The sequence below is a fragment of the Synchiropus splendidus genome, chromosome 1, assembly GCF_027744825.2.
Source record: "Synchiropus splendidus isolate RoL2022-P1 chromosome 1, RoL_Sspl_1.0, whole genome shotgun sequence".
NCBI lineage: Eukaryota > Metazoa > Chordata > Actinopteri > Syngnathiformes > Callionymidae > Synchiropus > Synchiropus splendidus.
In genome coordinates this window covers 21,485,341-21,509,052 of record NC_071334.1, presented here as the reverse complement: position 1 = coordinate 21,509,052, position 23,712 = coordinate 21,485,341, and the positions used below count along the sequence as shown (strand labels likewise).

Here is a 23,712-nt window from a genome sequence, read left to right as displayed (position 1 = left end):
CCACACCCACTCCTGCTGCTTGATCTTCCGCTGACACAGAGCCAGGTCACTGACATTGACCCATGTAATTGTTGCTGGGTCGTGGGAAGAAGGTATTTCGAGGGTCTTCTACACCTCCATTTCCTCCACCACTTTAGGTTGAACCAAGCTGTGATGTGGCGTCAGATATCTGCGGTCAAACTTAATATCTCCTCACAGCTTTTTGTCACTGTTGTTAATGGGTGGTAGCTCTGTCCAACCAGTTTGTGCTACATGGTTGATGGTGTCTATTTTTCTGGGTTTGAGCGACAAAAGAACTGCAAGATAAACTATACTTGGATATAAAGTATCCTTGGAAAAACCAAAGGCTGCGATGAAGAGCATTGATCCTTGACTCTCAGAGACTCATCCCTTTGTGCATGTGATCCCTCTGTTCATGTCACTTCCGCCCCACAAGACCCATTACGGAAATGCCCCCTGGACATTGACTGGACCAGGTGACTTGCTGTGCTCAAAGGGAAACATTGTTGTACTATTTTCTGAGAAAGAAGAAGGGAAGATGTAGACTGTCTCCGTCTGCTGGCATTATTTGACGCACGAGTGTGATGAGAAGCCTCCAAAGCTCTCACTCCACAATAGGACAGAACAGGATTGGGGGCTATCATGCGGTACTTTGTCCACTAGCACGAGAACGTTGAATGTGATGTAGAAGCTCATGACCACTTCTTCTGGTGCTCAAGTGCTAGTTTTCATAATTCTGCTGACAAAAGAGAAATAAATATCAGCTATATTAGCTTTTTATTCAAGTGAAATGTAGCCGACTTAGAGGCGGGAGTTTCTAATGACTTAAGTTATTACGAGGGATTTTCCTCTTGAATGACAGGTGATTCAGGATTCGTTGCTCTGGCTCAGATGAACCCTGGTTCTGGCATTTCTTGACCTTATTCCCACATTTCTGGGGAAAAAAAGCCTCTACCTGCCTGTCCGTCTGGCTCTTTACTATCAGTGCTACTGCACATGCTTTTTGACTGTTAGTTATATGACATGACTTCAAATGCTATGAAAAGAATCAAATAAAATTCTCAAAAATAAATGAGTAAAAAAGAATAAGCGAAGGAAAATGAGTTAATATATTGGGACAAACTGGACAACAGCATTGTTCATTGCACAACAGCAGCCTCATCAACAAGCTGGGAGTGAATTTGCATCTTGTGAAATATGCGTTTCTCCGTGGGAAATGTAGCGCCTGTATGAAATCCTACCAGCCACCTTTTATGAACAGTATTTCTAACCTTGTGTTGATGCAAACCAATGGCGTTGGGTGAGATCAAAGGGTTTATTAACTGATGTAGGACTAGTTTTGTCTTTTTATAAACCTGAATCACTGTGATCTACTACCCATTAGCTCCAAATAATTCAACCAAACCAAATGTACCATTTCTACCCAATACTGGATTGTTACTTCTCAGAAGAAGTGGAGTAGCAAGTCAGTGTGTGAAGGTTGCTGGAGGCAGCCACGGAGAAAAAGGAAAATCAGCCAAAAGAGACCAAGTTAGTTTGATTTTAAAAAAAAGAACAAGGAGGAAAATGATCCGTGAATACACTGCATAAATGTTCCTAAAACACAAGAATATTTTGGTATTTATGAATCCATTGTCCACAGATAAGCTCAAGGATGACTTCTTGTCATAATACATCTCAAATGAAAATTGGAGTAAACTTGAAAATTGTTTTTAACAGAGATTTCCATTAGTAAAGATGCAAAAGTGACAACAATGCTGGGACGCATTATTGGATGAAGGAAAAATAGCCTCAACTGACTGTCACCTAAAAGCTGCTCAATTGGAAACATTAGGCTTGGTTGACCTCCTGACCTTGTCATTACTAAATCTGGCTTAACCCGGTCACCTGTCCAAAAGGACACATTAACACATAGAACTTGCGTTTGCAGAAGTATTTTATATCACAACAAGGTGTCATGACCAAGTTGGTGGAAGAGCGGTGTCTCTCTCACGTCCACCAGTCGCGCAGATAAAACAAGTTGTTAAACCGTGCAAATTAACTAAAAACCATAGGCTGCCTTTCATGGTTAGATTTTCTTGGAAGCCTCTCAACCTCTGGCCTTTCTGACCTGTTGTCACCTCAAATTTGTGTGGATTAGGAGAATTTAGCAACGCTATGATAACATGTGATTCTTCTCCAAATCCCATGTCAGTCACCTTTGCATTTGCTGTTGTTGTTGTTGTTTTGGAGTTGACGGAAGTCTACAAATCTGTGTGAGGGCGAGCGCATGTGATCACGCCGGGTGGGTCCTGGTTTTTGAAACTGAATGGGAAACTTAGTGAGTTTGTGACTGGAGAGCGGATGGTGCCACACCCCCTCCACTCCTCCTCCAGCGCTTTGCTCCTCCACACTGTTGAGGAAGACCTCCCTCCTTTGCTGGGGAGCCCAAGGAAGGAGAAGAAACACCTCAGCCTCTCTGCCCGGAAACATTTTTTTTTAATTTAAAAAAAGTCTCTTGGAATTACGATCGAAATCATTTTCCTGTTGAAAGTGGTCCAGGTAAGTTTTGTTTTTAGTTCTAATATCTTTTGTTACTCTCTTTGCAACTGTGGATTTTCATCCAGAATAAGTAAATTCTGAAGCTTCCAGACATTTTGGAATCATTACACTTTCTAACAGCTTCATGCATTTCCGTCCAACGCTGGCGCACAGAGCCACAGGTTAAATCCCTTTCATCTGACCCAGATGATAAAAGTTTCTTTCCAGACACCTGGCATGTAAAATCCTTCAGTTCCAGCTTTAACAGTGGTGGTGGAATCACCCTCCGCCAGTGTCTTTGAGTTTGTCTTGGCATTTTCAGCCTTTAGGCAGGCACCCTGGAAAAAAGCAGCTTTCTTTGCTCTGACAAGGCCTTATCATTAGAATAAGACATGGTTGGTATCACTAAACAAACCAGTCTTTATTTCACTGCATCTGAAGTTTGTGTGGTTGATTTTGATGCTACATACTCCTTAGAAAGCTCTCTTCAGAACACCGATCCAGTCGTGCCGCTTCACTTCCTGCGGCTGGTTCGACTGTAGAGCTCAGATTTGAGTTCCTCTACTGTTTCATGTGAGCCATAATCCCAGTGAATATGCGCCAACTACTGTATGTGTGTGGATGTGAATCACGTGTTGGTAGTAGCTCACCTGATCCACGGACCTGCTGAGAGCAGTTATGAGCTCTTCCTTAATCTCCAGAGCCATCGCTGCACCAGTCTTCAGGTTCAGAGTTGGGAGCTGACAGTCCTCAATCCTGAGGTGTCTGTTATCTGCCTTCCTTGAACTCTGTGGTCTCAGCAGAGAATAAGAATATGATGGAGAATTGTTCCAATTGTTTGCCATTAACTTCTGGTGATTTCAGGATTAGGTTTTATCCGAGTGGAGAGTTTCAGACCAGTTCACACACTGAAACTATTGTGTATACAAATAAATAAGCTGCTGTAAACATGTTGGGAATTTTACAACAGACCGTGTGAGCAGTGAAGTGAGGTGTGTGTTACTCAGTGGTTCATGGTGGTTCCGTAGGGTAGGCGTCTTAAAGTCAGGGCCTGCGGGCCACAGTTGGCCGAGGATATCATTATGACTGGACCACCAAATAATGAGGTTGATATGTAACACAAGTTCTTCCAAGACCTTTCTTCCATCATACCTTTTTCACTCACTGGAACCACAAATATGGGATTATGTTTTTCTTTCAGTCTTTCAGTGTTCAGTGGCAGCTGCTGAGCTTGTTTGATATAAATCATCAGTTGCTCTTTCATTGGCAACAAACTATCAAAGTGATTGTGAACAACACAGTCAACATGTACATTTTTCCTCTAATTTTTTTCGTCACATTTAATAATGTGATAAATTAATCCTTTTATTTTTGGAAACCTGTTGCATTTATGCCAGGAATGAGGGGGAAAGAGCACTGGCTGTGAGCGTCATGCTAGCTCTAAATGCAACACTAATGTCATAAATAATTTCCTCTGCCATTCGTGGAGGTTATATATTTGTTATTCTGCGCACAATAGAGGTATTCTGTTTGCAAATGATCCGTCTATTTGAAAATGGAATAACTCAGACACATATTTAGAAAATATTATAAAGACTTTCAGGGTTGGTTGGACATGAGCTCACTTACAAGTGGTAGGCTTTTGTTGGTGCTCTGTAAATCTATTTGGACCTATGATAGACAGGCAGATAGAATAATCTGTATTCAGTTTAGCCTCGGTCTTGGACATAGTCTCGCCTCTCCTTTGTCTTGGTCCTGGTCTTGACTTGGTCTCACCTCCTCATAGGTCTTGGTCTAGTCTTGGGCTCTGCGTGCTCTGGTCATGGTCGTGACTACAACTCTGTGCATCAGTAATAAGTGTCTGAATGAAGCTTCCATTCTAATGTCTCACTTGAATGGCTGTAGACTATTGCTAAATTTCATTTTAGACAGTTTGGGTGGACTTGCCGTGCCCTTCTTGTCCGTGTGTGGTTATTTTGAGGCACACTTTTGTCTCTGTGTGTGACATTAAACATGTGAGCTTTCTTTCAGCGCCGCCATGTATTTGGAGAACAAGAGCAACCTGGAAATGGAAATGGCCCAGGCTACAGCTCAAGGCCACCAGACTCGGAACGGTCTGAGGTCACCGGAGGCTGTCCCGGCAAATTTTGGAGAGCTGCGGCTGCTGCAAGGTATCTCAGAGAGGAGGGAGACTCAGAAGCAGCTGCAGTCTGCCGTGCTGCCCTCGAACCAGTGTGTCATCCACGCCGACGGCTTTGTCCCTATCCGGCAGGAAGATGAGTAAGTGCTGCAATACCATTGGTTTTCATTCAGTTTCCCTCGATAAACTCACCATATTCATGGAAATGTGCTCACTGTTTACATTCAGTGAGGAGGATCTCCACCCGTATGGACTCGTCCAACATGTGACGTGTAAATGAAGTGCCTGATCCTGAATACACCGTAGTGCTACAATGTCTGAGAGTACTTTTTATATTGTTGTATAAAAGCATAAATTATGATCGATCATATGACGTCACCTCACATGGGTCGCCATGAGTTTCCCTTTGTTGTGCCCAATGGAGAGCCAGCTCGGCGTCCCATATTGTGCTGCATGAAATGCAGCTACCATTCTCACGTTTCTACAACTCACTAGCAAGTGTGTGAGTGTGTCAGGGAATGCTAATCTCAAGCCCATGATGATGTTATTGGGATTAAAAGAGATTTGCACGTGAGTTTACTACAGCTGATCCTGGGTATCATGCACGGTTCTGTGATCAGCTGGGACTCACTCACACATACACCCACACACATTACCACGGGGTGAAGCTCACTGCATCCACATACATGTGTAGGAATGTGCAGTCACAGGGTCTTAAGCTGACATCACCCACTTTCCCAGCACGTGAGAGAGGTTCGCCACTAACACACACCATTTCACCGCAGGTATTGAGCCCTCATGCAGTTGAGCAGCAGGGTCTGTCCCAAACATCACCATAAGAGTTTTAGCCTACCAAAACATTGTTGTGGACGCTTTCTGGTCCTTTACACCAGGCAGCTCATTTGGTTAGAGTCACTGCACCAAACAAGTCTTTCTATTAGATACCTCAACTGCTCTCATTGTTCCTCCTCAATCCACCACGAGTCTCTGAAGTGTATCTTAATTCCAGGAGGAACAGGCAGATTGGCAGGCGGCCAAGAGAGGACAACAACCTGCAGCCCAGGTTTCTGAGTAGGAGACTCTGACAAACCGCGAGTGCGATAAGGCACCATGAGTGGACTTGATTCTGACATTAACATAGGCCTGATGGAGGTTTCAGTCCATTGATGCTAACTGCATTCCATTTTCTGTTTTTCGAACAATCACATTTGTCATACCAACGTGGTCTGAGATGTTTCAGATCACTAACAGGTATAAGGAGTAAATCTCTTCAGATTAAGGGATTACATTTTCCTGGGCCCTCCACAGCTTTACTTTGGCTCACTCCTTTGGCATTCTCTTATGTAACAGTGTGTTTGATCATGAGATTTGATCAGATCGGTGGTTTGACCACCGACACATCTGTGGCACCACTGCAAAAGCACCAAGAGGAGGAGCCAACTGGTGTCGCCCTCACCACCATCTGAACACTTAGTTGGGTCAAGCAAGGGTCCATCAGCTGGGGATTTCTGCTGACAACACAAAACGGTTATTTTTAAAAGCTGGTTTCTAAGTTCAATTTCATTTTCTTTCATTTAGGCACAGTTTCAGCATGCTGAATATTCTGACGGGGAGGGCCAACTCAGCCAACATCACGGAGCGTTCTCCTTTGTTGAGATTCCCTCAGGATGACAGGTGAGTCTGCGCCACCCTGGACACGGAGGTACCCTGGGTTTGGAGTGGAGCTGATTTGGTTTTCACAGCTTCCCAACCGTGGCCATAATAGTGACGTGTGATTCTCCTGGCAGCATAACCTACATGACCCTACATGACCCCAGCTTCATTGGAGGGGAGGAGCCCTGGGAAAACCACTCTCTGGACTTTGAGAGAAGGTACCGATTGGGCAGTGAGGTCAACACTCTATCCCTGTCCCGCTCCAGCTCCTCAGAAAAGAGTGAACCACTGGACTACCTGAACCGCAGCTTCAGACTCAGAAGCGGCATCCGGTGAGTCAGCGAACAGGTCATGGGCTTCAACCCTTTTCAGCGTTCATCTTATTGCATACTTCTGATGTGGCATGCGAGGACTGTTTAACTCTGGTCTTACTGACCTTCACTGTACGCCTGGATTTGTAATAAATGATGTCTCTTTCATTCCAGAGGATGCATCAAGGTGTCCAGAGTGGTCATCATCTTCACCATTGTGGTTCTCTGCAGTGTAAGCTCTCACACTCAGTGTCATCTGTCCCCCTTTCCTAATAAAAGCTGCTTCTAACTAGATCAGACTTTCTACTACACAACTGACCAGCTTTGTGGGGGTCTCTTGACATCACATAGAAGTCCATCCCTGCTTAAAGAATTCTTCACATTCTTCCTGATTGTGGTTGTCAGTGTGAGGATTGTTGAGTTCACTTAAGTTTCACATAATTTCTCCTTTCAATGCTCAACCTCCTTTGCACAGAAGTGCAGAAACTATCAGCTGGAGGGGTTCAATATTAAAATGTTCTTGGTTAGGCAAAATGAAATGATGATTTCGTCTGTGCTTCAGTTGTTCTTCAGCATGTATCCCGACCGGAACAACCCCTGGAGGATGCTGGCCGTGTCTCCAACAGACACTTTCTGTATCCTCAGTTAAATGTTATCACTTGATCATCGGATGTATAACTAGAAACACCTCTGTCAAGTCACTCCAAAGCTCTTTTTTTTTCTTGACGGACTTGACACAGCAATGAACTTGACAGACTTTCGGGACAATGCTTTGTTGAAGCTGCAAGTGGGTGGGCCTTTCACCGGAGGTATGGTGGACCCGACCAACCAGGAGTACATCCTGATCCAGGTGGAGCAGACTGAGCCTGCGGGTCAGCGGAGGAGGAGAGCGCAACAGGTGAAAACATTCTCACCAACCCCCGAGTGCTCTGTCACAGAGGGGAGGATTGTAATGCGGCAAGGTTATGTAATAGGCGTTTTGTTGGTGTTGTAGGAGGTGCTGTTGTGCTACTGCAACCTGCTGTCTGCTGGTGCACACTGCAGTCAGTGATGTTTCAATTGCAAATCACAGTTCTGGTCAAAAGTTTAAAGTTTGACTGGAACATTCATGGCTATATTGGATCATGATAACAACAACAACAACTCTCGCCTGTGTGTACTCCACCTATGTGTTGTTCAAAATGGGTAACTATCTATTAATGCTTTTGATCTGATCAGGTGATTCATAACTGGACCATCCCACTTCATGGTGAACGCAATGACCAGATGCTGATGACAAAGACCTTTGAGATGCTGAGCAGGTAAAGACAAATTGAAGAAATAGGATGGGTGAGCAGCAGGAATGGTGGATGACTGGGAACATTTTAAGTAAAGAAATGTGGTGTGTTTCATGGACCTTTGTTGCCAATATTTATCTAATCTTTAAATTAGTGGAAACAACTCAATGGAGGTTTTGGCATGGAATAAGAAATCATGTTTTCATCTAATCGTGTTTTTGTCTAACATATCTTGGGTCCACTTCTTGGTGCGACGTATTTGAGATTTCAGTTTGAGAAATGAAACGCCGCCTTTTAACCAGACAGTTGTTTCCTGCTGTTGTCAGCCCACATGTTGGTGCTGTGAGTGCTTTTGCCTCGCACCTTCTCCTCATCCTGCTGTTTTTTTTTTCCTTCCTCAGTGACCCCATCCTCATCACAATTCAGGCTTTCCTGCAGAATAATGAGGTGGTGCCATTATCCATGACTCACCAGTCGCTTTATGTCAACGTGGAGACTCAGGTGGCTATAGCTGGAATCATCCTCACTGGGGTCTACATCCTGATCATCTTTGAGGTAAACAGCCCATCTGAATGTCTCATAGAGTACATAACATAAAGGAACTGTTAAACAGTTTTGCATTTACTAATTTTAAAAAGTTGCTGTAGTGCAAAATATTCCATTATGAACCAACATGATGGCCGTCACTCAACACCATAACACAGGCGCTTACCGTCCTTACATGATGTTGATGTAAAATGTAAAATCAATACTTCACATTTGATGTTTGTGTTTCCACAATAATGTGGGGAAGTTGTGTGTTACTATTTTACGACTAATTGCCTTTTTTAAATTGTTTTTTTTCAATTGTCAGGAAGCAGAATGGAAGAGATTTGAGCCATATTTTAAGATGTTTTTTCATGATATTCGGATTATCTTTCTCTGTTCAGATTGTTCATCGAACTCTGGCAGCCATGTTGGGTTCTTTAGCAGCGTTAGCAGCTCTGGCAGTCATTGGTGACGTAAGTCTGTTTTTCTTGACCATGTATTTACTTAGTGTTATTACTGTTCAATTTGAGTTCAGATATTATTTGTCTGAGTTTGTGTCTGCATCCAACTTTCATCCAAATGTTTTAGGTCATTGCAACAGCTCAGAATAAAAAGCTGTTCATTGCTTCCACATTGCTGGTTTTCAATAGTAGTTTTGAGCAATAACGTTTTGTTAATGCCATTTTTTTGTTTACCAACCATGTGTTTGTCAGTTTGGAAATATCATCAGACCTGAACTGACTTCTAATGGGATTTGGTTGCAGTGAATGTTTCTCGATGCAACAAGCTTGACGGCGATTTCAGTTTCCACGATCTGAACTCGGCCCTCCTGAGTGGACAGTGTTCTGATTCTGCTGACATTCTCCTTCACAGCGACCCAGCCTGATGACTGTGGCCGAGTGGATTGACTATGAGACGCTGGCCCTTCTATTTGGCATGGTAAGATGAACAATGCACATTTCTATGCATGTTTTTATTTTAATACGTACATTTTTGGTTAAAATAAACACCACTAGTTTGTTTGAATTTAACAGGTTGTAGATATCTTCACTGATAAATTTGCTTCAGCGATGCACCAATCTTCTTCTGGCATTTCAAGTTGCCACAGCTACTGCAGCTTCTCGTCTTTATGTCAGTGCTGTCTAAACCGTACACCATGCCAGGTCTGTCCTGTAACGCTTCCTTTCACTCTGGCTAATACAATTGGCTCAATTTGTTTCAGATGCTGCTGGTGGCTATTTTCTCAGAGACTGGCTTCTTTGACTACTGTGCCGTAAAGGTGAGTTACGAATGATACACGACCCAAATTTGGGCTGAAATTGGTTCAACACCATTTTGCTTGATGGTATCCATGCAAATCCCTGCTGTGGAATTAAAAAGCAATACTTATACCTGGACTGAAACTAAAGCCATCACAAGCATTTCTGCTTGCATGTTGAGCGCCAGCTGTAACATTTATACGAATAGACTTACCTTACCAAAAAGCTTGGGCATCCATGTAAAGGTCAGCTCAGAGAGAGGGGCTTTTTTATGATCAAGTATCTGGTTCCTTTTTCCTCATCTGGTTTTGGGTCATTTGAAAACTGCCTGTTGAAAACAACCTGAAAGCAGAGCATCATCGTGAGAAGGGCCCTTGTGGATCTTGTAGAGCAAGACTTCAGCTTTTGAAACATGGGATTAATTCCATTCATCTATTTTGTGTATTATGACATCACCTGGTGGCGCATTTGTTTTTCTGTTTATCTGATCCACTGGGGATACTCTTCCTCATCTTTTTCTCTCATGATGCCATTTCTGCTACCTCTGTTGCTGTGTTTTGACAGAGCCACCGCCTTGAAGCATCTGCAGCAGCAGTAGCTGCATCGGGCTTCATACTGGCAGCTCAGCTTGTTTAAATGTCGCAATGTTCCCTGCTGCAATTCTGTGACAGAAGAGTCAGAAACGCAGGACTAAGTTCCCTGTTACTTCCCTGTGCTCCTCTTTCCCTCTGTAGGCCTATCAGCTGTCCAGAGGAAGGGTTTGGCCCATGATCATCATCTTGTGTCTCATTGCTGCTATTCTGTCGGCTTTTCTGGACAACGTCACCACCATGATGCTGTTTACTCCAGTGACCATTCGGTATGTCACAGTCCGTGCTCTGCTGAAACGCTGATGGATGGATGTCTGCTGTATAGTATAGTCGGCACAGTCATTGTGTTTTATCTCTTTTATCCCACATTGTCCATTTGCTTAATGGAGGCTTGTGCTTTTATTAAATGTTATAAAACCATATATTGGTTAGTGCATATCAGAGTTGTTATACCTTGCAGTCTTTTGAGCTATTGACTGCAGTAGCTATGAGCATCCTGGTGAGTCTTCAAGAGCTCATGAGCTGTGCCAGACTGAGTGTCAATAAAGAATCACCTGCCATCAAGTAGCTTGTTCAGTTCATGATCCTGTTTGCAGAAGGTAATTTGTTGAAACTCTGCGTCAAATATTCTTACAGTTACATTTACTGTAAGTGGTTTGTGGGCAGATTAAGGGGATGTATCTGGCACCATCTCACCACCTTGGCAGAGGAATGCTTCTGAAGGGCAGGCAAAACTTGCAAGCACTCAATGGCTCTGACTAAAGAAGTCAAAGCAAGAACTTTGTTTCCAGTCGGAAGCAGAAAGCCAGTGAAACAGAGGATGAAATGTAAATGCCATTGTTCTCAGTTAATTTTGTGGGTGGACGGTTGATAGGTCTCTGCCAACCCTAAAGAAACAGAATCATTTTACAATGACCTTTCCATGTCATCCACCCTTTTCCCTGTGACTGATGCCCTGATGAAGCCCATTGTTAGCTCTTCCAACCTGGAAACACTGAAGCTAATCCTTGAGCTTGTGTGATGACTTTTTTTTAACCTGTATTGCTGTATTTCAGGTTGTGTGAGGTGCTCAATCTGGACCCCAGGCATGTCCTCATCGCAGAGGTCATCTTCACCAACATCGGAGGGGCTGCCACTGCTGTCGGGGACCCACCTAACGTCATCATTGTATCTAACCAGAACCTGCGTAGAGAAGTAGGTGTCACTTGTGCGCGCTGATCTCCATGACATGCTCGAGTTTGTTTTTTCATACACAAGATGTGGGCCGGAAGATCAATGCGCTTTTACAAACTCATCATCTCAACTCAATCCATAACATATTTTATTATCTTCACCTGAGAAATCAAACTATTATTGACTGAAAGTGGGTCTTGGAACAAAGACGAAATCAGACTTGAAGAAGTGTAATGAGATTTCTTTAAACGGTGAGGAGTTACGCTTCATTAATTCTAATAATCAGCCACCAACTGCAACAAAAGACAAAACACAACTAGGTGCAAGGGAGAAGCGTTCATATTTTTTCCTCATAAATTAAAACGAATTACACATTGATTCATTTCAATTTTCCAAATGAGCTTCCGCAGTATAAAAAAATACAGAACGACTCCAAAGCTGATGGTATCAACGTCAGAAATGGATGAGAAGTGTGACATGAAACTGGGAGGGAAATAGATCACACAAGTACAATGAGGTCGATATCAAACGTGCACCTGGTCAATAGTCGTGTGGGGTGTTGCCGGCTGTGGTGGAACTACAGTAGCTAAATAGACTCCCTTGGCCCACTGTCCAGTTTGACTTGGCTGGCCTCCCCTGGTGACAGATGCGGCGCAGCACAACATCACTCATGTCTGCTCTCTGATAAGGACAGCTTGTGTGTGCATGCTTGGTTTGCTCACTGGCTTGTTTGCATCCATACCGGCTTGTTTGAACCAGTGACTTCTGTGGCAAAATATCTGAGCGAGGGAATGGCACAGCTGTGAAGTGTGTGTTCAGGGGATTCCGTCCTCCTGAGTGTCTGCCCTTGTGTCGGACAGCCCGGGTGCTCCTCTCGGAAAATCGCCGCATCGTTTGACTCAGTAAAGTGAGCGTGGTGCCTCTCCAAATGGATCTGTTCCAAGTTGAGGAGCTGTTGATTTTGGCTGTGAAATGCAAACGCAGCAGGGCCACACTTTATGGCAGCAAGCAAAACCATTACTGCTGCAAAAATGATAGTCAAGTCTGATAGTTACCTCGATTGCACAAGAGGCAATGGTGGGTCCCTGGAGAGACGGTCCATCACAGGGTCGCAGCGCAGCAGGACATGTGAACAGACAAGGTTATGCAAAGTGCATATTCATACTTCTGACCTTCTGACACTTCTGCGGAAGATTCTTGTGTTTAGAACTTCAAACACTTTGCAAGGGTTGATTTAGGAGATTGAACCTACATGTCAATCTCCTCTAACTTATGCCTGAGAGCTAACAAGTCCATCAGACCTTTAGACACCTGGTCTCTACAGGTGAAGTGCTGTGTCAGTAGAAAGATTTCATGTAATGCCACTCTCTTGTTCAGTGGTGTATTTCCAACTGTCCGACTTCACTACAACCCTGACAGAGTTTTTTGGAACTGTCTCATGAGACAGCTTTGTGATCAATTATCAACAGCGTATACTCTGATGCTTTGCTTGATGTTTGTGGACTATTCACTGGGGCTGTTTTTGACACTATTGACTGTAGTAGTAAAACTGTTATCTCTGGTTGAAAATCAAGCAATATACTTCCCTTTTACACAAAATATGCATGATTGGACATCAGCAACAAAGAGATTTATCCAAGTGCTCTAATGCACGGATGAGATTATACATTGAGAAGATTAAAGTGGATTTAAGTTCTGTGGTGCTTTTTACAACACGTAAAACTCTTCGCACTGAAAAGTCAAATCGCTTTTCAAAAACGTTTTTGGGAGACGGACTGCCACAACTCAATCTACACCACATGACCTCTGAAGCAGAAACGCCACTGTGACCAGTAGCACCAAATACCTTTAACAGCATAACAATAGTGGCAATTAAAATGTTGTAATGAAAGAAAGCTTTTTCAGCAATACAATTTGTCCATGGTTGGTTTAGTTGAAAAGTTGTGTGTTTACAGAGAAATGAATCAATTGTAGGCCTGTTGCCTTTCATGCCCATTAAAAAAAATCCATTTTTAATCCAAGAAAAAGCTTTGTATAATCATGACCAAACAGAAGTAAATGGGTTCAGGCATGAATGCTTCTGTCCAGATATTTCACGTCTCAGGAACTGATAGCTTTAATGCTCTCTGTCCTCCAGGGGATTGATTTTGCCAGTTTCACCGGCTACATGTTTCTAGGAATATGCCTGGTCCTGCTGACCTCCTTCCCCTTCCTGCGGATGCTCTACTGGAACAAAAAGCTTTACAACAAAGAGTCCATTGAAATAGTTGGTAAGTGAAACAAATTCTCCAGTGTTATGTTCCTTTTTCATTCTGCCCTTCTGCAATGTCATGATGAATAGCTGCCAGAGTGTTTCCCACCTTCTCATGCAGTGTGATGAGCGCAGAGAATGTAATTAACTCGGTATTAGGACTCTATCTTCCTCACATATATTACAATGTGGTCCTTGTGATGAGGGCTTTCACACCCTGTGTCAATTGGTGGCCTCCATCAGATGTGACCCTCACACACTGTGGCAACGTAAGTGGATTGTTTTCTACCAGTGCTTTAAAGAACCTGGTTACCATGCTCCTCTTCTGATGTACGTTTGAGTACCTGTTCGACCACCGCCTCCTGTATGTCAGTTAAGGATCAGTATATTGTGTTCTACTCACTTGGATCACTGCTCGAGTATATATTAACAGCATTGGTGGTTTTCAATGAGGCAGTTGCTTGTTCTGCTTTCCTCTTGCAACACGACAAAACCCCCGTCAGAGTCACTGTTACTGAGCCACAGATGGATGGACTGAACTCACTGCCAGTCAGAGCTTATCTTCAAATCCAGTCCTGTGGAATTGACGCGCCTCTGTTCAGCCTGAGCGTACAACCCCACACCCCTGGTCACACCCGCCCTCTTCATGTCCTGCCTTTCTAATGTTCTTCGTCCACGATCCCCATGTGTCTGAGCTCCAACTGAGTTGCCATTTATTTTTGCAGCACCATACATGCTGTACATGTTTGGTTTATTGTCCTGCAGAACTGAAACACGAGATCCTGGTTTGGAGGCAGACGGCTCAGCGCATTAACCCAGCAAGTCGTGAAGAGACGGCTGTCAAGTGTCTTCTTATGCAAAAGGTTCTCAACTTGGAAAGTTTGCTGCGCAAGATGATGAAAACCTTCCAAAGGTGCACAGAAATGCTGCATGTAAAATGGAATCTGCATTTATTTTTAAACCTTTGCTGTGTTTTGACTCATTTTACCATGTTAAACAGACAAATTTCTCAAGAGGATAAAAACTGGGAGCAAAACATTCAAGAACTACAGAAGAAGGTAGAATCTTTGACTTCAGTCCTCACTGTCTGTGATTGTGGTGCACTGATGTTATCTTCGTAATGAAGTTGGCCGAGTCCTCCCAAACAAAGAGATAATAAAACGCTCTTTCATTTTGTTTTTGTGTGTGTTTCTCCTTCACAGCACAGAATTACTGACAAGGCACTCTTGGTCAAATGCATATCCGTCCTGGCTGTGGTGATCTTCATGTTTTTCGTCAACTCCTTTGTCCCCAACATTCATTTAGATTTGGGTAAGTGCAGCACTCTCTCTCTATAGAGCTGCATTCACAGGCCACACAGACCATGTGTTGAGGAAGAACTTCATCATGTTCAAAGCTGCTCCAGTACATTACCTTCTGTTGTACCTTAAAATCTACCCGTTTAATATTCAAGTAACATTAATATTTATGCAACAGCAATATAAAATCACCAAATGTAAGACTGGACATGAATCTTTTAATGCCTTTAACTCTGTGTTTCAAAATATACCGTGCCTTGCTTTGTCCATTTATGTTGGATGCTAGTCCGATGACACACAATGTTAAGTTTTGCACTTAAGGGTTGACATGTATTAACAGCTTGAAGACCAATAGAACAGGTTCATTTTATAGCCCGCTACCATCTGATATGTAACAAAAAGTTGGGTTCACCCAATATGACAATTATAACAAGTCATCCCCACAAATGTGCGTCACACTCATGGTGCCAGTCTTGAATATGGACTTGCATCCACTAAGGCTTTTTCCTATCTTTATTGATGTCATCCAATCCTACTGTCTAAATCAGATTTAGTTATATGTGCTGTGCTCTGATGATGACATTTGAGAGATTTGGTGATTTTGCACCTGGCCAGTCTGCATTACACGGAGTAGGACCCTCGAACTGCGTCCCGTGGGCCGCAAATGGTTAGCGGGTTGTGAGTTTGAGACTAGAGCCGTCGAGTATGCGTGTCATTGGTTGATCCCTTTGCTCTTTTGTAGGTTTTGCACCTGATTATTCTACTATTATTTATACTTGTTATTTAAAGTAAATGTTATTTAAAGGTTCTGGTTCCTGATGTAGCTGCATCAACACCTATACTGTAAGCCACAGCTGATACATCCCACAAAGATTAGGTTCTAGTTCTATGACAACAGACCTGGCAGACTGAATCAGGTCAAACTGGTGTTTAGATAGTCAATGGTAAAAAGAGAGATTTCACAGGCATAAACACAGAACAGTGCAGTGCAGGCATAAAGACACTGCCTTCTGCTCGTGTGTTAGCAAAAGGAGACAGAAAACTGTGCCATCAGTTGGATGGGAGTCACTCCAAAATGTTTGGTCTCCTCAAAAAGTTAAAAGACTGAGCTGCTTGGTCAATGACTTACAGGGCGTAACAAGAGCTGCAGTTTACAAAGATCATCTGGCAATGACATGGTCATAATGTTTTGGCTGTGTAGCGTACTCTATATCACACTTACACTTTTAGACGAATGCATATTTCAGCAAATGATTTCATTCTTTGTCGTATTGTTTTTGACTGCGAGTTGTATTTTTGCTTGTGGGTTTTGAAGCTTCCGTCACATTGGAGCTGAACGTTCACTTAAAAGTGATTAAAGTGACACATTTCTGACCGACAGCACTTTCTTTGGCAAACAATATATGAAATTGCTTTCAATATGTCACGAAGGTGATATCTCAAAGACGGTCCAATTATTTTCAGATCAATTTTAATCTGTTTTGTTTAAAGCATGAAATCACATTCTTCCTTTTTAATACCTCTCAGCAGAAGCAATAGGGCTGTGAGTTCAAACCCACTGGCAGGCGATGGAATTTATTTCAAAGTGATGTTGTTTAAGTCAGTAATAGGAAAAGCATTTATTTCCTTCAAAATTGGAATGCATTCTCCATCGCTGTTCAAATAGAACTATTGTTTTACTCCACCAATACTTTTGCACATTCAGGCGTTTTAAGCATCCGTTTCATCGCCCTCAGGTTGGATTGCTGTCCTTGGAGCTTTGTGGCTGCTGGTTCTTGCTGACATCCAAGATTTTGAGATCATTCTGCACAGAGTGGAGTGGGCCACACTGCTCTTCTTTGCTGGGCTCTTTGTCCTGATGGAGGTATTTCAGACTTGATTTGTACTGTGTGATGGGACTTTTTTTTTTTCATGAAATGTGGTTCATCTATTTCAGTGTATTTGACAGCAATTGTCTTTGTTAAGTGTGAGTCTGAGTGTCTGTTGCACATTGGAACTGAGAGCTGTTCATATATTCCAAAACAGTGGTATCATTTGAGTACGGTGAGACAAGTATACGTGGAGCAGTGGACTCCACCATCACCATGGTCCATAGAGAAACCTCTCACGTTTGCTTCTCAAGAACTGATTCAATGGATTTGATCACAAAACTTCACTGCTGTTGTGGCGACATGTTGCTGTTGCGCAGGGGTGAGCGATTCAATTTCCCAAGTGACCTCCCGGCCAAAAGAAAGGAAGGATGAAGAAAATCCTTTATATGGTCTGATAGACCAGTAAGGACATTATGCCTGATATTCCATGACATGAAAAATATAATACTGTTGATTTAGTGTGTTTTACTTCACTACGCCTATCATTAAGTTAAAGACCCTCACTGTCAGAACTATGCTTTGAAATAAGTTGCCATAGAACCTTACGGACAAAATAGAGGGAAAATAAAGTAAAACATAGAGTTATATTCACAGTTGAACTCAAATGTAGAAGGTTGTAGGTTCACCTCCAGCTTCTGGCAACTCAACGTGCCATGAACCTGCTTCCTTTCTTCCTTCTCTAGCCACTCTGGTTTCCTCCCTCAACACAGACACAGATGAATTGGTGCACCCTATACGGATGCAACCATCCCGTTGAATGGGTGGTTTTCAGAGGAGATATCACCCATTGATCTGGACCAGCAGGCTCCTCCTGTGCCTACTGCTTGATAGAAAGGCTGTGGTCACCTGTGAGGGCCCCCCAGTTGGTTCAAAATGTTATAACCGTCCCTTTACAGCTGCCTGGCTGTCTAATGCCATAATACCAAGTTCATCTCACTTGTTTAGAATTAGGGATCAGTAGTTGTATATGCTACCTCATTTAGCCGTACGATGCAGTCAGGCTGGCCACACTGTTTTTGATACATGACCAGTGATGTCGTTACTTAGTAACGCATTACTCTCATTTTCAGGAACGAGTAATCCAACGCCTTACTATTTCAAACAAAGTCATACAATTAAAGTTGCTAATCTAAGTCACCAGGCTTTACTATTGTTGCCATTGTCGGGAAGCAAAACCTTAACAATCGCTTTCGATAACTGCGTCTTTGGGCATGACGTCATGTGAGGGACGCGCCAGTCATGGTTTCATCAGGCAGATCACGTGTCAAGCTGCCGGCGTGTGGAGAGAGATTCGCGTGTCTAGATGAAAATACAGCCAGTATTTAGAATCAGTGTCTACTATAGATGACGGTATTAACCCTGCAGGGTCCACCAACGCGCTGAAATCACCAGTTAAAGACAATGAAATAAAGTAGTGTCGAAAGTGCGGACTCAAAACTCTTTTTAGGTCAAGTTAAACGACACTCATGATAGATTTTTTTTAGACTTTCATTGATTATTTTTTTCTTTGTTGAGGGAAGAAACGGCACTGATGTGATGTACTGATGCTGTATTTTCTCTCGAAAGTCAGAAATTAAATGATCCTCCGGCGCGACGGGGCGTAGAGGCGAGTAACAGCAGCCAGTTAAGTACTAACTACTGCCTCCAGGTGGCCAACAGAAGACATGACACACTGAGACTCGGTAAACTTTTACCTTGTAGTTAAAAAAAAGTAGGAAAATAATAATGGGGCATTCCCTACATTTTATTATATAAATGGAACTATATCACTTTGTTTTGTCATCATACTTTTTGTGTGTGATTTTTGCTGCAATGGGCTAAAAAATGACCGTAAACATGAAAAAACGCTGGACCCCCAAGAACTCCAACCTCCAACTGACCAGTAGTCGGCTGCCAAATGTAACTTGACAAGTAACTTGTAATCTAACTTAGTTACTTTAAAATTCAAGTAATCAGTAAAGTAACTAAGTTACTTTTTGAAGGAGTAATCTGTAGTCGGATTACTTTTTCCAAAGTAACTGTGGCAACACTGTACGTAACCATAATTGACCAGACGCCACCAATCCGGCAATGTATGTTTCATGACAATTTGATATTTCCTTGCTGTGTTAAGGAAAGGCCATGTGTTTTGTGACCCACAATTCATTGCAGCAAAACAAAACGTATACCTGCCTCATTGAATGGTGTGATCACTGCCTACTCTACCAACTAGGAGGCACAGTAGGAGCCTACTGGCTCATTTTGAATGGGTGATGTCTACTATAAATGGTACAATAAATGGTGTGATTTTTGGCTACTCTTTAATTGTCGGTGTGTGTGTTTGTGTGTGTGTGTGTGTGTGTGTGTGTGTGTGTGTGTGTGTGTGTGAATGTGAGTGAAAAGAGAAGGAGATCTATGCAGTTGCTTTTCTGTCCATCTATCATAAACAAGATTATACCACTGCTGTTCTTTGACTTGAAGTCACGTTAAATGTACCGCAGGCTCAGAAAAGAATGAAGAGTCCTAATTGGATTGAATTACACTCTTCAATGAAACACCTTGAGCCGACAGATTGACTTAAACCATCATTCTTTCAACCAGTCAATGCTTATTTCTAAAGCTCTTTGCATTCATGAGATCTAATTCCAAGAGCTGGAGAGATCAGGGGAACCGGCGAACAAAGAGGAAATCTTTCTCCCTGCTACACTTTACAGCGCCCAGTGATAAAGAAATAAAGTCGACATGAATTTAACAACGTAGCAAAGCTAGGAAAGTAAAATAAGAAATAAGTATGTTGAAGTGATGTATAAAATAATGGTTAAATGAAACAATTTGAGAAAAAAAGTTTGGATAATTCTGCGTGTCCCTAGTTCTGCTGGTATGTCATGTTGTCTTATGGTTACGCACACAAGTGAACCATGTGTGAACAGCAACATTCTCCTCAGACCAAGCAGAAATTGACATGAAATCTGTCATTCTGTGGACTCCGCCCAGGTAGACGCGTTGTCCTAGTAAGATACTTGTACTTGGATGTCTGGCAGATGCCCAGACTCTTCACCCATGTGGTGACTTGTGTTGGGTGTGAGTTCAGGTGCTCATAGAAAGAAGCAGTGGTTCGATTCTCCACTACCATGCTATAGACCATGCTCGCCTCTAACAAGAGTAAATGACCTGGTTTTCTCTGTTGACTCCCGCCTCTATTCAGTCTTAATCTCTTGATTTTCAGGCTTTAGCACACCTGCAGCTGATCGACTACATCGGGGAACAGACAGCAGCGCTTATTAAAGTGAGTATTTTATTTTGATTGGGGGCTGCACACACCTGATATGAGTGATAATTGGGCACAGGTGACATCCTACTCCGTTTCATGCATATTGATTCTGAGTCTGGCTCCTCTCTGAATACAATTACTTTGTTTTCGTTTGATCTTGGCGGAGCTGCGAAGGTGCCCAAGGTATATTACCGATGAAGCCTGCTCATGTGCGCCGCGCCGTGCTGCAAGGACTCTCTTTCTGGGCAAATGTAAGAGTAATGGGCACGTCGGCTTCAGTTTCGGCCACAGGTGTTGATAATTGCCTGAGACAGGCACTGTGATATTCATGCTCTCTGACCTGGTGGCCAACAAAAGGCTGCAGCGCTTGGGAGAATGGGATGACCAGAAAAGCACCTCCTCTTTGTCAGCTGACTTTCATGTCTTCATTGATTTCATGTGCTTTTATGCACAGGCCAATTCACATTTTGCCGGATTTGGTTCCTCTACGATACAGCTTCCCTGAAATAGGCAGTATTTGCACATAACAGCTTGTTTTTAAGAAAGAAGACATTTGTATCGTGATGAAATCAGATTCATCTTCTTCGCAGGCAGTACCAGAAGATCAGCGCCTGGCAATTGCCATTATCCTGGTGATGTGGGTCTCAGCTCTGGCATCGTCACTGATCGACAACATCCCCTTCACAGCTACTATGGTACGAGACATCAACATGGTCCTATTTATGTCCATTTCTTTTCAATCACTTATTCATCCTCGGGGGACTGAGCTTTCCAAAGGACACTACACCTCAGTAACATGCGAATTTCACTCATTTCTATAACCTTGTTTGTTGCCTTGGTAACCTCCTCTTGAGGGAAGCGTGAGCCCCACGGCAACAGAACACAAATGCATTTCAATAAAGGCGACCACATATGCTTTCCGTGTGAGTGAACCAGGTTGTTAACGTCATGAAATGTCACCTTAACACATTCTATAGTGTGAAAGAACCATGTTTGTCCAATTCTGAGGAATTTACTGTATGGGGCTTGGCAGCCAAAGTTAGTTTTGGAGTCACTGTCTGGAGCTGGGGTTGTGGTCTAAGCTTCACAGACATAACCAGCATCATCGTCCGTTGATGAAGGATCTTTTTCTAAGACATGTCCTGGATCTGAACTTTGCTGTCCATCTCAACCTGTGATCCATCTTCTGTGGAGCTGGTGTTTAAATGAACTAAAGTGTCCTAACACAGCATTAGACTCCTCTTGGATGAATAAAACACTGACCTTGATGTTGTCCATGACAAGGATGAGGACAAACATATGAACTAAGGGAGGAGGAGAACATCTCCACGCATTAACATCGACAGCTCTTCCTGGTTTGAATATACAAAAGCAATACAAAACTTTACCTGTTTTCCTGTTTTCTGTTTTTCAATGACAGCTGGTGGATCTATGCCTTACTCAACCCACATCTCTTTTACCAGATTCCTGTTTTGATCAACCTCAGTCAGGACGCAGATGTGAACCTCCCAGTCAAACCTCTGATCTTTGCACTGGCTATGGGCGCCTGCCTGGGAGGTAAGCTTCCCCTTCCCTTTTTGAAAAACCTCCTCAATCGTCTGGCTTCTGGCCAGCTGAGACCAACAGGGCTGCGACACAGTTACCTAGCAGGAGTGGCTAAAAAGCACTAGCACCACTCCATCAGGAGGTACTAACCAAATTTGCATTCCTGATTATGCGCTCAGTGTTTCAAAGGTTCAACTGCTTTTAAATCTGTTCGACTGGTTTTATAGATCATTCCTCAATAATAGTAAAAATCCTAAATCTTTCAGCTGCTTCTTATTTTCATTTTTTCCTCATACATGTTTCATTGTTCTCTGGTGGTCTGTCTGGACCCTTCATTTTGCTCAGGCCTTGAGAGCAAAAGTGATCACAAATAAAAGCTGCACATCAATGAATTCACTTTGGAATCTGCTTTCAAACAAAACAAAAATCAGCTGCCCAGTTGCCTCAAAGCTTTTCTGATTGAAGCGCCAACAAACGTGCCTGGCAGTTGTCTGGGTAGAGAGGAAACCAAGCGAGAATATGGGGAAAGAGCTCCCATAATGCTCCAGTTCTATCACACAACTCGTGTCATGACATGGTAGCAGAATTACAAGGCCATCAACAGTGTTACAGCTCAGCTCATGAATCCTTACATAGAGTCGGACTATGCTTGATGGTCATATTTAATGTCATCTTTCAAGGAAACGGCACGTTGATCGGGGCCTCTGCCAACGTGGTGTGTGCGGGCATTGCTGAGCAGCACGGCTACGGCTTCTCTTTCATGGAGTTTTTCAGGTAACTTGTTTCATTCACTCTCAATATAATTTTATGGCTCGGGGGGGATGCTCATGCATGTCTGAGGAATGAAGGCAACGGATGGTTTTGTCGAAACTCTTTTGTTCGATTGAGATGCCCTTGTCTTGAAAACAAACCTCCTCATGCTTCTATCCTTCATTCAGTGGTAAGATGGATATTTGTCTGACAAAATCGTCCTTGATCCACATCAACCAGACAAATGATTTTTTTTTTTTTTTTTAAGAAAGAATCCATTATCTTTTCTTGTTTCTCCATGCTTCTGGTCTCTATTTGTTTTGTTTCACTGCTGCTCTATGTTTGGAACCTTCACATGGGACCTTCAGGTCCCCATTCTGCCGAGAGCTGCATTTGCATTTTAATGTCTCCGTATGTTTCAGTGCCACAGGCCGTGCCAACAAGTGGACTGAATTGGCTCAGAAGATACAGAGACAGTATTCCTCAAAGCTTTTTTTTCCGTCAGCCAGTGTATTCTGTCAGTTTTCCTTGATGATGACATATTTGTGGAATTGAAGTGAGCGGTTCATTTTTTCAAAAGTTCCCTTCTGTCCTTGCTTGAGAGACATTTTGTCAGCTTCAGCCAATGATTTAATCTGTGTCCTCCGGTGACACGGAGAGGACACAGATTTTATGCTGACTGTGGAGCAGAACTTAGCCACAGGGACTCAACATGGGCGGGGTTCTGACCTCAGCCTGCCGGGACCCACAGGTTCTGACAGGTCAGGTCGAAATTTAAAATCCTTCTGCATTCATGCGTTTTTCATTGTGAAAGGCTAATGGGTCTTAAAAGTTGCTGTTCAAGAGCAAACTTTTGAACACACCAGTTATGTATTGGCAGGATATTGCAAATACCATTCCATTTTCCATAGATTTGTTGCCTCAATTATTAAATTAATTAATATGTGGAATCCAGGTAAAAGACAAATTGAGTCATAACCTCTGTCGTTAATGAATAGGTTCAAACAGTTTGTCTTTTTTTCAGGCCTCACTCTTCATTTCCTGAAAGTAAATGTAACAGCGCCCAGTGTCCTTAAGTGTAGATCTTTTTAGTGTTAAAGGAAAAGAAACAAAATTAATGAATTACTTTTTATAATTAATTAATTAATAGTGATTCATTGCATTTTAATATTATATCAATATATTTTAGAAACACCCAAAAATAGCAAATGTAAGTTGAGTCTGTTCACTTAACTGAAACTACTGGGTAGAAGTGCACCAGCAATGAGTGAAGTCTTTGCTGCATGAAGTTTTTTG

At 42.8% G+C, this 23,712-nt stretch overlaps 1 protein-coding gene across 2 annotated transcripts in view; it reads left to right on the top strand.

Annotated features, from left to right (window-relative positions):
* The window catches only part of oca2 (oculocutaneous albinism II), a 33,275-nt gene that overhangs the window by 3,481 nt on the left and 6,082 nt on the right, over positions 1 to 23,712 (top strand). The window contains exons 1-23 of one of the 2 annotated variants that reach the window (XM_053861163.1): positions 2,421 to 2,541; positions 4,552 to 4,800; positions 6,239 to 6,334; positions 6,448 to 6,645; positions 6,799 to 6,856; positions 7,187 to 7,259; positions 7,365 to 7,522; positions 7,843 to 7,925; positions 8,303 to 8,456; positions 8,831 to 8,902; positions 9,303 to 9,368; positions 9,652 to 9,708; positions 10,423 to 10,547; positions 11,334 to 11,472; positions 13,589 to 13,721; positions 14,468 to 14,615; positions 14,703 to 14,760; positions 14,905 to 15,013; positions 16,737 to 16,864; positions 20,077 to 20,136; positions 20,712 to 20,816; positions 21,585 to 21,678; positions 22,347 to 22,440. In XM_053861163.1, the coding sequence (XP_053717138.1) occupies positions 4,559 to 4,800; positions 6,239 to 6,334; positions 6,448 to 6,645; positions 6,799 to 6,856; positions 7,187 to 7,259; positions 7,365 to 7,522; positions 7,843 to 7,925; positions 8,303 to 8,456; positions 8,831 to 8,902; positions 9,303 to 9,368; positions 9,652 to 9,708; positions 10,423 to 10,547; positions 11,334 to 11,472; positions 13,589 to 13,721; positions 14,468 to 14,615; positions 14,703 to 14,760; positions 14,905 to 15,013; positions 16,737 to 16,864; positions 20,077 to 20,136; positions 20,712 to 20,816; positions 21,585 to 21,678; positions 22,347 to 22,440 (2,450 nt within the window). In that variant the 5' untranslated portion in view covers positions 2,421 to 2,541; positions 4,552 to 4,558. Of the gene's footprint in view, positions 1 to 2,420; positions 2,542 to 4,551; positions 4,801 to 6,238; positions 6,335 to 6,447; positions 6,646 to 6,798; positions 6,857 to 7,186; positions 7,260 to 7,364; positions 7,523 to 7,842; positions 7,926 to 8,302; positions 8,457 to 8,830; positions 8,903 to 9,302; positions 9,369 to 9,651; positions 9,709 to 10,422; positions 10,548 to 11,333; positions 11,473 to 13,588; positions 13,722 to 14,467; positions 14,616 to 14,702; positions 14,761 to 14,904; positions 15,014 to 16,736; positions 16,865 to 20,076; positions 20,137 to 20,711; positions 20,817 to 21,584; positions 21,679 to 22,346; positions 22,441 to 23,712 lie in introns of those variants that run through there. The other variant, XM_053861171.1, reaches the window with a different exon arrangement.